Here is a 12971-nt window from a genome sequence, read left to right as displayed (position 1 = left end):
GCGCTATCTTCGCGCTAGCCTCGTCCAGGCATTCTGTCTCATGCATATCAACAAACTAAGGTGCCCTGTTCTTGTTATTGTTCTCCCGTTTGTCCCTATTATAGATTTCCTTCCACCCAGTTTAAATGGAGGCCCTGAAAAGAATCACAACATAGGTTATTATAGCACAAAAATGAAGCTCGAACTCAGTCTTAAAATAAATACATAAATCAGAACTTTCCGAGAATGGACCATCCTGTGAAATGCACCCTAACATGCTACCCACAGACAGCATAATCATATTACAGAAACCAATAAAATATTACACACATACACATTTAGCCATCATTATCTCACATCACATCAGTAGTCACATAAAAATAAGATGGATATCTTGCAATAGCTCTCTAATACGGGTTGGCCATATCACTTGATTACTCATCTATTGTCATCATTACCTGTACAGGAAAACACCACAAATCATCTCAAGATCTGAACGTGAGTCAGTTTGTCATACAGTTTCCACTGCAATATACGCCATAACAATTTCCAAAGAACATCACCTATTATTCTACATAATTTCACCTCAATTAATTATTCATCTAATCGGAACACACTACAGAAGATACAACCAATATCACTACATAAATACTCATATTAAAGACAGACAATTTCATTGGTGTGACAAAGGTTGTAGAAGTCCGCAACATGTTCCAATGCAACTAAATCTACTATTGAGCTAATGTTTTATGGCGTCATAATGTGATGATGCGTCCAGTCTAAAATGTCAATGATCCTCCAAGATCTCTAATTTATTTTAGTATGCTCTTCAGGAAGATTCAAAGATTCCCTGTCTCATCCAGACTCCACACACCAGTCCTCCTCCATTGTACCTGAAATTAAAAACAAAACAAAATTCTCCACTTCCGCGTGGCTGGGAGTCGCAGGACCACTGAGAGTGCGTTTTTCTGCCACAGGAGACAAAGGCGTTCGGTAATCCCCTGATGAAAGAATTCAACAAATTAAAACAATCAGTCCCAAAGAATACCAGGTACTAGTTCACTAATTGAATGAATGAATGAATGAATTAATGAATGAATGAATGAAAACTGTTTATTTCGAACATTTGATACAACAACAATTACAAGATAGATCAGTAAAGACAACAACAAAAAAGTTCCTACTGTGTACCCAACATGTCCGAAAAGGGGTAGGGTGAAGCATCAGCTTATTTATCCCTACCCCTTCTTCCCCACAACCAGTAATACCCTTTGCCACATATACACATAGATTCCTACACACCTAAACCGATATCAATATATATATATATATATATATATACATATACATACACATACACATATATATATACATACACACATCAACATACATACACATATACATATACATACACATACACATATACATATATACACATATATATACACAAACATAAATATACACCTTCACATACCTACTTACATACAAAATACTATATATTTACAAGCCGAAGCAAAAAACAAAAACACCCTAACCCTCATTACCCTTCCTCCTCCCTATACCCAGAAAAAAACCATATTTTTGTACCGCTGTTTGAACTGGTTCATGCTTGGACATTGCTTGAGCCCCACTCCCAATCTGTTCCACATCCTCACCCCACAGACAGAAATACAGAAACCTTTTAATGTTGTTCGTGCCCACTGATGCTTTAAATTAAATTTCCCCCTCAGACTGTAATCCCCTGATCTGTTAAAAAACATATTTTTAATATTTGCTGGAAGTAAATTGTTTATTGCTTTATACACAATTTGTACTGTTTGAAAATGAGCCAAGTCTGTGAATTTTAAGAATTTGGATTGTAAAAATAGTGGATTTGTATGATCTCTATAGCCAGTATTATGAATAATTCTTATAGCTCTTTTCTGCATTACTGATAGTGATTGTGTTGTACCTTTATAAGTATTACCCCATACCTCTGCACAGTACTGTAAATATGGTAAAACCAGTGACCAGTAAAGAATGCGGAGTGAGTTGTGGTCCAGAATATGTTTCGCTTTGTTTAGAACTGAAATGCTTCTTGACAGTTTACTTTGTATATGTTTTATATGAGTCTTCCAGTTTATCTTATCATCTATTATCACCCCCAGAAACTTATTTTCATGTACCCTTTCAATATCTACCCCCTCGACTTGTAACTGAACCTGTATGTCTGTATTACAATAGCCAAATAACATGTATTTTGTTTTACTTAAGTTTAATGATAATTTGTTTCTGTCAAACCATATTTTCAATTTTCCCATTTCTATACTGATCCTCCTCAGTAACTCCTGCAAATCCCCCCCTGAACAAAAAATGCTTGTGTCATCTGCAAATAATACTAATTTTAATATTTTGGAAACATTGACAATATCATTTATATAAATTAGAAACAGTTTTGGACCCAATACTGACCCCTGTGGGACGCCACAAGCATTGTCCAAGCATGATGTATATTCCCCCAACTTCACAAACTGTTTTCTGTTACTTAAGTAGCTTCTCACCCAGTGCAACACCAACCCCCTAATCCCATACTGTTCAAGTTTATTGATTAATATGTCATGATTAATTGTATCAAAAGCCTTTTTAAGGTCTATAAATATTCCAACTGAATGTAATTTGTGGTCTATGGCGTTTGTAATCTCCTCAACTGATTCTATTAATGCAAGTGATGTTGAACTATGTGCTCTGAATCCATATTGACTATCAGTAAGTAATTTATGTTTATTTATGAATTTGTCTAATCTATTATTGAATAACTTTTCTAATAATTTGGAAAATTGTGGAAGCAAAGAAACAGGTCTATAATTTGTGAAGTGGTGTCTATCCCCAGTCTTATACAGCGGCACAACCTTAGCTATTTTCATTTGATTGGGAAATTTACCGGTTTGAAATAAGTTACAGATGTATGTTAATGGTTCTACAATCCATTCAATGACCTGTTTTACCACCACCATATCAATTTCATTTAAATCGGTAGATGTTTTATATTTACAATTATTCACAATGTCTATAATTTCATTTCCATCCACTGCTAATATACTGCTATAATAATTTAATACATTGCAAGGTTCCCCTCCAAAGTCCTTGCAAAAAGAAGTTCAAAATCTGAAAAACAAATGTAAATGTTTAGTCGAAACAGAAACCTATAGTTAAATTAAGCTAAAATTTAGGCATTTCATGTTTTCAATTAACTTAAATCTTTGAAATTTTTTTTTCTGAAATAAATGTCTCTTTTCTTCATCAATTCCACTCAGAAAAGTCGATTACATAATCATTACAATGCCAAAAGCTGAGTGATACAAGTAAGAGATTGACATGAAGAATCAAAAGAAAGCAAAAATGTAAGGCCAATTATTCATTTCTTCATTCAACTGTTCCCATCAGGGGTTGCCACAACAGATCAATCGTTTCCATCTCACCCTGTCCTCTGTATCTTCCTCTGTCTCACCAACCACCTGCATGTCCTCCCTCAGCACATCCATAAACCTCCTCTTGAACCTTCTTCTTCACCTCCTGTATGGTGGCTCCATTCTCAGCATCCTTCTCCCTATGTACCCTGGGTCCTCTTCTGCACATGTCCAAACCATCATAATCTTACCACTCTGACTTTGTCTCCAAACCGTCCCACCTGAGCTGTCCCTCTGTTATGTTCATTCCTAATCTTGTCCATACTCATGACTCCCAAAGAGAATCTCAACATCTTCAGCTCTGCCTTCTACAATACCACAGCTCTTCTCTTGGCACCCTATCAAAAGGCCAAAACAGAATATAAACAAATTGAATTTTTAATATATATACACATACACACATTCACAGGGATGAGATTTTTCCGCGGATTTCCACGGATTTTACAGTCCCGGGGGTCGATTTTGTGAAACGTCCAAATCCGTTGAGAAAATTTTAGGGGGGGTAAGAATGCAAAAAAAAAATTAATGCCAGGAGTACCTTTGTTTAATAAAATTGTCATCTATTCAGAACACTGAGTGGTCTTTGTTTGTTATCGCCGAGGCAGCAAGTTCGATCAGTCCGTCAGTCAGCCGAACGCAGAAGTAACGCTGTGCTGATCAGTGACCAGTATGAAGTAGGTGCACAATGAGCATGTAGTGTAAGGGAGGTAACTGTGTAGTCTTTCAACTTCCAATATTCGGTAGTTTTCCCTCCAACAAATCATAAAAACCGAGACGGTATCGAAGCGCAGTCGAAGCTATTACTTACGCACGTTTTCATTGGTTATTACAAAGCTTATGACCAATCAGCGCAAAGGTTATATATGCGTTTCTCCCCCCTTTCCTTTCTCCCGCCCTTACATGTATGTTTGTTGACAAGTGTGCCATGCTGAAAGTGGAGAATGCTGAATATCAAGTAAGTCTAGTTATGAAAAAATATTTTGGTCACAAAAATACACATGTACAGTAGATGGTCTTAGTAAGGGTTTACAGTTTGAATTATAGATATGAACACCTGGTATTTATAGTAGTTCTTAATATCATTTTAGTGCAATTTACATGTTTTAAAACAGCAAAAATGCTTCATCCCCCTGACCCCCTGGCCAGGGCTCTGCCCTGGACCTGCCGGGGCCTGCTGGCCCCTGGACCCTGGCTTATTTTCCTCTGAAAATCGAATTTGCCAATCTCATCCCTGCATTAACATACTTACCAAACCAAAGGAGACGGACAATAAATCAAATTTAAAAATCAAAAATGCCCCTACATATGTATTATAAAAGTGTTTAAAAATCATCGAACGCTTAAAACCTAATAAAATGTAAGAAAGTCTGCCTGCCGATAGATGGCAGCACCTTCCAAAAGGCTTGGAGACTCGGAAGGGAGGGATTTCCTCCTCCCCTTCTTCCCTTTTATCGACAGCCTTTTCTTTGTGAAGCAGGCTTCATGACTCTCTACGTAATAAAAATAAAACGTGGAAAAAAAAAACATCTTTTAACCATTTTGGACTGGACGGAGTACTGTCACCCAATCACGGAGCCGCCACAAAACACCAACAAAACCAAATCGCGCCGTTTCGCAACCTCGAGCGAGCAGTAAGAAAGGCTAGGCTAGCTTAGCCTGCATGGCTTTGTGCTAATTAAGTTTGTTTTCAAATTTAAAACTCGGTGAAATAACTCGACGAGCCAATCCGCTAAATTTTTGCGACTCGATCGTCGTGTATTTATACGGTTAAATTTATTCACACGTTATTTTAAGATCATTTAGCCTTTTAGTAGCTAATGCAAATAGAATGGGATCTCACTGAAATCCCCGCGCCGAACCGGTCATAAATTATCCTCCGACAGGACAAAGAACAGACCACACTACCAGGCAACAACCCCGTTTTCTCCCAAATATACTCGTTTAAACAGAAAAGACAAAGATCGCGGTACGTAACAAACATTAAAACTTGTTAGTCAGAATGCAATGAAAAGTTTCAAACATATAACACCACAGTTAAACAAACAGACAAACATGGATCCAAACCAACCTCACGTGAGTGGAATTTAGCATGCATTAAAAGAAACAATCAGAACATAAAAACTTCATTACTACACAATACTATCAAAAACTAAGCTAACCTCGTTGTCCTACACCCAATTTTAACAACACAGAACCGCAGAGTCGCCCCTGTAACGTAAGCCACCCCACATTTATGAAAAATAACAAACATTCGAGGCTCATTACCGAGGCGAATCACTCCTGGTAATAGTCTCTCATCGTACAAGACGGCATGGGGGACCCTCCTCTCCCCCGCATCAGCTGGACAACAAACAGCTGGACTTACTCCCCAACTACTAAAATTACCATAAATATTAGAGAAAAGGAAAGGAAAAAAAAACATTTACACCGTGACCTCCAACAACTCTTAAAGTTAACTACAGAAATTTCAGACGGAAACCATCACTTTGTGGAACCAACGCCAATTTTTATAGTATTCAATATCGCAGAAATTCGATTATAACAGGTTTCCTGCTTACCTAAGAAAAGCGCCTTTCTGTTGGTTGTAAAAAGTTCACATGGACCATCGCCGCAAACAGATTACATCCTGGGCTTCGGCACCAATTGTTATTTCTACCTGGTTCTTTTTATGTAAAATTCTGCTCCTTACCAAAAACCAAACCATTGTATTCCTCATTTTGAGTTTATTCAAGGTCACGTTAGAAACCAGGTCTGGGACCCTCACAGACAGTGTCCATCTTGTGAAAGTCCCCTAAAATGAGTCAGACTTTTTATACCTTGTGGGTGTTAACATAGGTGTGGTTTAGTCTCACATTTCTAATGTTACTGGCTCTCACCAAGAGGGGGAGCTCTCCCTGTATCTGAAACTTGGACAGATGATAGAGTAAATACTTAATAGCTAACATAAAACAAAGAATTAGCACAGATATTATCTAACAGAAGTACCCTGAACTGGTATGCCTGACCCTCGAAAACAAAGTGGAGAAACTGCCTGTGACGAGGCACCACTGGCAAATGGAAATAGGTGTCCTTTAAGTCGACACTTGCGAACCAGTCTCCTGGTGTGATAGCTTGAAGGACGTCTACTGTGCGGAGCATGCGAAACGGCAGCACCTTGAGATAATGATTCAGACGGTGGAGATCGAGGATAGGACGAAAGCTGCCATCCTTCTTTGGAGCAAGGAAGTAAATTGAATAGAACCCCCTGAGATAGTCTGAATTGTGAACTGGCTCTATGGCCCCCTTCTCCAGGAGTTCCAAAATCTCCCCGTTGTAGGGCAGCAGACTGCACCGAGTCGAAAACAACAGTCATCCTCACCCCATTGAACTTTGGAGGACGACATCTGGACTGAATTCTGTAACCCTTGAACAAGGTTGAAATGACCCATGGGTCTTGAACTTGAGCCTCCCAGTGGCTGAGATGATTTTGTGAAAAACGGCTGGGGGCCAAATGTTGGCAGTCAGACCCGACCACCTCTGCCTCGCATCCCTGAGGACCTCTGGGCGCGATTACTGGAAGCTCTGTGAAACCGTTCAGTTCTCGGGGGTCTGCCCGTAGGCTTCTGAAAGGCAGGCTTCTGGGAGAGCTGGACTCAACTGTGAAAGCACCTGCATCTCTGGAAGCAGGCGGGAGTCTGGATGTAGAATGAAAAGCTGTAGCACGTCTGACTGGCTGAGGTCTGGAAGACTGGTGTAGGTCAACAAACTGTCGCTGAGATTTACTAGCCTCAACAACACGCTCCAAAGTTTGTTGGGCCGCAGGTCCAAATACTTGGCCTGGAAGAACTGGCAGTGAACGGAGTGTGCCTCTGCAGGATTTGGACAGGGGGGACTGCGCAAGCCACACCTGACGTCTAGTGATCGTAATGGTTATCAGTCTGCCAAGCTCTCTGGACATATAATCAAAGGTTTGGAGTGAGGCATCACTAAGACTTTGAGTAGCATCATCAACCTCTGCCTCCCTCAAAGACTTTGAGAGGGCAAGGGCTAAATGGGACAGTGAGTTGCCTAGGCGACCAATGCGAGCAGCTATGTCATAGCTTTTGGTGAGGAGGTCATCAGTGACCCTACACTGAGGTCGTGGACAGCGGGCATCCGGCCGAGCAGCATCAGCCGGAGCCACAACCACGTTCGCAATAATGCTGTCAACGGCGGGCATACGGTTCAGACCATACTGCGCCAAATCACACATAGAGCTAAGGGCTCTGCAGTCCTGCGATAGATGGGTCAATGATTTGGGGTCTGCCCAACATCGGTGGAGCTCCTCAATATATGGTTGTGAAACTGGAACGTTGAACTCAGGCTTCTGAGTGACTTTGAAAAAGACACTTGAAGCGGTGGTTTCCGCAGGGGGATTATCGACCCCAAGCCTGGATAAAGCCAACTGATAGTCCAGGTCCAGTTTGCGGCAGGGACTCTGCCTCAGACGTGTGAGAGCCCACTAATGAATGGCTTGGAGAGAGACCCCCCTCATCCTGATCTTCCACACAGTTTATATCACTTGTCATGTACAAGGAATCAGTCGCAGCAATAGACATGACATCTTCCTCCTGCTGAGTAACTACATCGGTCTGATCAGCCTCATTAGGGACAACAGGAACTGTCACAGCATCCCTAGGCTGTAGATTCAGAAGCAAGGACTTAATCTGAGCAAACTCAGAAGTCAACATTTTGACCTTTTCAGCCAAAGCATGGTTCATGTGTAACCTTCTTAGCAGAAGGGGTTCCTGCATGAGGGCGTTCACGGCGCTTTGGTTAGTTCCTGGGGCTGGAGGCCAAAGTCGCACTAGACATTCCACATTCCAACGCCGCAAGTCTAGCAGATCTCTCTGCCAGTGGCATGCTGGCACAATTAAGGCAGGCATCACCAGTCAGGGCTTTCCTCAGGTGTCCGATCCCAAGACATGAGGGGCAAAACATATGTCCATCATCTGGGCTCAAGGGAGCCAAACAGGTACTACAGCTATGCAACAAAGGCCCTGTCAACATTGTGAACTGCGTGCAGATGGCTAACGCAAGCCCTGATGGTTACAGATAGAAAGACAAAGCGTGAATCACACGCAGTGTAAATAGTAACACAAGGCACGGGGCGTGAATCACTCGCAGCGTAATGCTAACACAAGGCACGGAGCGTGAAGCGCTCACAGTCGTAGACTTGACACGAGGCACGGAGCGTGAAGCACTCCCAGCCGCAGACTTGACACGAGGCACGGAGCGTGAAGCACTCCCAGCCGCAGACTTGACACGAGGCACGGGGCGTGAAGCACTCCCAGCCGCAGACTTGACACGAGGCACGGGGCGTGAAGCACTCCCAGCCGCAGACTTGACACGAGGCACGGGGCGTGAAGCACTCCCAGCCGCAGACTTGACACGAGGCACGGGGCGTGAAGCACTCCCAGCCGCAGGCTTGACACGAGGCACGGGGTGTGAAGCACTCCCAGCCGCAGACTTGACACGAGGCACGGGGCGTGAAGCACTCCCAGCCGCAGACTTGACACGAGGCACGGGGCGTGAAGCACTCCCAGCCGCAGACTTGACACGAGGCACGGGGCGTGAAGCACTACCAGCCGCAGACTTGACACGAGGCCCGGGGCGTGAAGCACTCCCAGCCGCAGACTTGACACGAGGCCCGGGGCGTGAAGCACTCCCAGCCGCAGACTTGACACGAGGCCCGGGGCGTGAAGCACTCCCAGCCGCAGACTTGACACGAGGCCCGGGGCGTGAAGCACTCCCAGCCGCAGACTTGACACGAGGCCCGGGGCGTGAAGCACTCCCAGCCGCAGACTTGACACGAGGCACGGGGCGTGAAGCACTCCCAGCCGCAGACTTGACACGAGGCCCGGGGCGTGAAGCACTCCCAGCCGCAGACTTGACACGAGGCCCGGGGCGTGAAGCACTCCCAGCCGCAGACTTGACACGAGGCCCGGGGCGTGAAGCACTCCCAGCCGCAGACTTGACACGAGGCCCGGGGCGTGAAGCACTCCCAGCCGCAGACTTGACACGAGGCCCGGGGCGTGAAGCACTCCCAGCCGCAGACTTGACACGAGGCCCGGGGCGTGAAGCACTCCCAGCCGCAGACTTGACACGAGGCCCGGGGCGTGAAGCACTCCCAGCCGCAGACTTGACACGAGGCCCGGGGCGTGAAGCACTCCCAGCCGCAGACTTGACACGAGGCCCGGGGCGTGAAGCACTCCCAGCCACAGTAATAACACGATGCACACAGCCGAAAAACTCACAGTCCAAGTGCTAAGTAACTTACACGACGACGACAACACTAGCTGCTAGCGGAGCTGTTAAACTTAGCAAAATGGCGGCAGCACAGATGAAGTACTGAAGCCTGTAAGTACTGAAGTCTGTAATCCAAAATTGACATTTAAAAAGGAAAGCTCAGTCTTTGTCTTGGTGATGAACTGCAAGTTTTGGGTGTCATTTTAGTGTGGATTTTTTGAGTAATAGCTTTGACCATTTGTAGCTGGAGAAGGCAAAGGGGGCGCCCACATTTCACCTGGCTGCAGCACATCAATAGTTATTTTAGAGATGCAGGAATGGACCAGTTGTCTGCGTGCGTGGTTTCGATACAGGACCCACTGCGTATCTGTGGTGATGTGGATGTGGCAAACTGCAACAGCAGTGCATGTTCCAAAACCTGACTTGATTTGCTTTGTCCATTGAAAATCAGACCGAAATAAATCTGTCTTGTAAATATTATAAAAAAAAAAAAAAAAATGAAAATATAGGACACAGTCTGATTAAACACACACATTGATTTTTTTTTTTTTTTTTAAGCGTTTAGCCAAGGTGCCTTTAAAACTGTCTGCAGCTCTATAGGTTTATGACTACATCTCTGATCATATATTTTCAAATTAAGAACTCACTCAGTGTGTAACAACTTACCATGGATGCACTGATTTTTTTTTTCTTCTTTTTTTTTTTTTTTTAGCACTTGCGCCAAGAGGGGATTGCGGGAAGGTTTGTGGAATTTTTTGGACCTGGTGTTTCCCAGCTCTCAGCACCTGACCGAACAACCATTGCCAACATGTGCCCAGAGTACAACGCTACTGTCAGCTTCTTCCCCATCGACCAAGTCACACTCAAGCACTTTAAAAAGACAAGTGAGTCAGTGAAGTGCCGCTGGTGTTTTTGAGGCATATCAACACAAAATTCAGGCACATGCAATAAAGTAACATTAAGTAGCCAGTAGACATAAAATGATTCTGAATAAAACTGCTTTGAATTCTCTCACATTCATGACTCCATCTGTTGTAATTTCTCTCTCAGATTTTAAACAGCAAGTACTTGAACAGCTGGAGGCCTATATGAAGGCTGTGAAACTTTTAAGAAACTATGATGACCCATCAGAAGACCCAGAATACTCGGAGGTAATTTCTCCCATCTCGTCCGGACTCTCTGGCTCCAAGTGGACAAATATATTCAAGCCTCAGTGAGAGTCAGTGATACAGCGCTTGACGCCCAGTGTCATTTCTGTGGCCCTATATTATTTATGTGTTTGTGAAATTCCTTAAAGTATTGAATTTTCTTTTCTTTTTATTGGAACCCCCCCCCCACACTTAGTTTATGCCATGAGTTGTCTGTCTGTCGTCAATGTTTGTAAACATTTTCTTCTCCAAATCGCTGGACCAATGAGGCTGAAACTTGGTGTTCCTACCCATGTTCCTACCCATGAGGACACCAAAGTTTGTTTTCGGCGTTCCGATCCAATTTCAAATATGGCCGCCATGGTGTCCATCTTGAAAATCTCATATATAGCCATTTGTCAACCATTGATGCAGCAACTGAGCTAAAATTTGCTACATCTGTTGCAATCATCAAGCCCAAAAACATGTCCAGTGGGTTTTGCAAAATTTTCAGTTTAGATTGTTATATGACCCCTGGACTGTGATCAGGCCCACTTTTCCAGTTATCACTTTAAACATACTCCTCACAAACCACTGAACCAATGAAGCTGAAGCTTGGTGTGCATGTTCCTACCCATGAGGATGCCAAAATTTGTTTGAGAGGTTGCGATCCGATTTCAAATATAGCTGCTATGGTGGCCAAATTGAAAATGCCACCTAGAGCCTTTGGTCAGCAGTTTTTAAAGATATTGAGCTGATATTTGAGAAGAGAAGCTAAGCTCCAAAACATATCTCATGAGTTTTTAAGATTTTTTTATTTTTTATTTTTTATTTTGACCAACATATAATTTTTGGAGTTTGGCTATGCCCACTTTTCTAGTGATATCTTATATCATCCATGTGAACGACAGTGCACCATTTTTTTTAATTCATGGTGATATTTGCAAGTACTGTATAATGACCTTCAAAGAAGAAATGAGCTTTTAGTGCAGCGGTATGATGTCATTTATCTAATGACCAATAAAATGTATTTGTGCAGATTATAGAGATAAATCTGAGCACCATGGTGCCCTATGTGAGCGGGCCAAAAAGGCCTCAGGACAAAGTGGCGGTCAGTAGCATGAAGCAAGATTTCCAACACTGTCTTAATGAGAAGGTAAGAGACACACACACACTTTAATATTTGTGTATTTTTCCAAAAACTGCTAATTTTGGCACTGAGATAATGGTGTTGTTCCACACAATGACTCCGACTGGTGAAAACTTGAAACACTGTAATGATATACGGTGCATCCAGAAAGTATTCACAGTGCATCACTTTTTCACATTTTATGTTACAGCCTTATTCCAAAGTGGAGTAAATTCAATTTCCCCTCAAAATTCTACTCACAACACAAAACTCCATAAGCACAACATGGAAATAAGTTTTGTTTTGTTTTTCGCAAATTTATTAACAAAAACTAAAAACAAATCACATGTACATAAGTGTTCACACCATTTGCTCAATACTTGTTGATGCACCTTTGACAGCAATTACAGCCTCAAGTCTTCTTGAATATAATGCCTCAAACTTGGCACACACTATTTTTGGGCAGTTTTGTCCATTCCTCTTTGCAGTCCATCAAGTTGGATGGGGAGCATCAGTGCACAGCCATTTTCAGATCTCTCCATGCGTGTTCAATTGGATTCAGGTCTGGGCTCCGGCTGGGCCACTCAAGGACATTCACAGAGTTGTCCTGAAGCCACTCCTTTGATATCTTGGCTAGAGCACGACGGTCGGTCGGCCGACAGACCCGGCGCCACAAGGGGGCGTTTGGGGGCAACGCCCCCTCACGTCATCAACCCCGCCCCCTCGGATGTGAGAATTATCAAAAAATAAAAATTAAAAAGAAAGAAAAAGAAATACTGGAAAATATAGCAAAATATTAGTTATTCAATAATATCACATATTTAACAAATAAATCAAATTAATTAACTAAAGTAATTAATTTTAAAACAAATGGATATGGTGTGTGTCTATGTTCGATTTGATAGGTTGAGGGTTGCGCTTGTCAGTGCGGCAGAGGGCAAGGATCCTGAGTCCAGCGATTCTGGAAAGGTGGATGAACTAAAGCATGCTCGATTTATTCAAGCAGTGTCAGAGCTGGAGTTC

General features: G+C 42.9%; 1 protein-coding gene across 1 annotated transcript in view; it reads left to right on the top strand.

Moving 5' to 3' along the window:
- ireb2 (iron-responsive element binding protein 2) overlaps window positions 1–12971 on the top strand; it is a 123682-nt gene that overhangs the window by 43761 nt on the left and 66950 nt on the right. Inside the window, exons 9-11 of the mRNA XM_034175966.1 lie at window positions 10405–10576; window positions 10743–10843; window positions 11859–11975. Of these exons, the coding sequence (XP_034031857.1) occupies window positions 10405–10576; window positions 10743–10843; window positions 11859–11975 (390 nt within the window). The remainder of the gene's footprint in view (window positions 1–10404; window positions 10577–10742; window positions 10844–11858; window positions 11976–12971) is intronic.

Source organism: Thalassophryne amazonica, chromosome 8, assembly GCF_902500255.1.
Source record: "Thalassophryne amazonica chromosome 8, fThaAma1.1, whole genome shotgun sequence".
Taxonomy (NCBI): Eukaryota; Metazoa; Chordata; class Actinopteri; order Batrachoidiformes; family Batrachoididae; genus Thalassophryne; species Thalassophryne amazonica.
The sequence above is the reverse complement of the archived record's forward strand: the minus strand, read 5'-3'. Positions and strand labels throughout refer to the sequence as shown.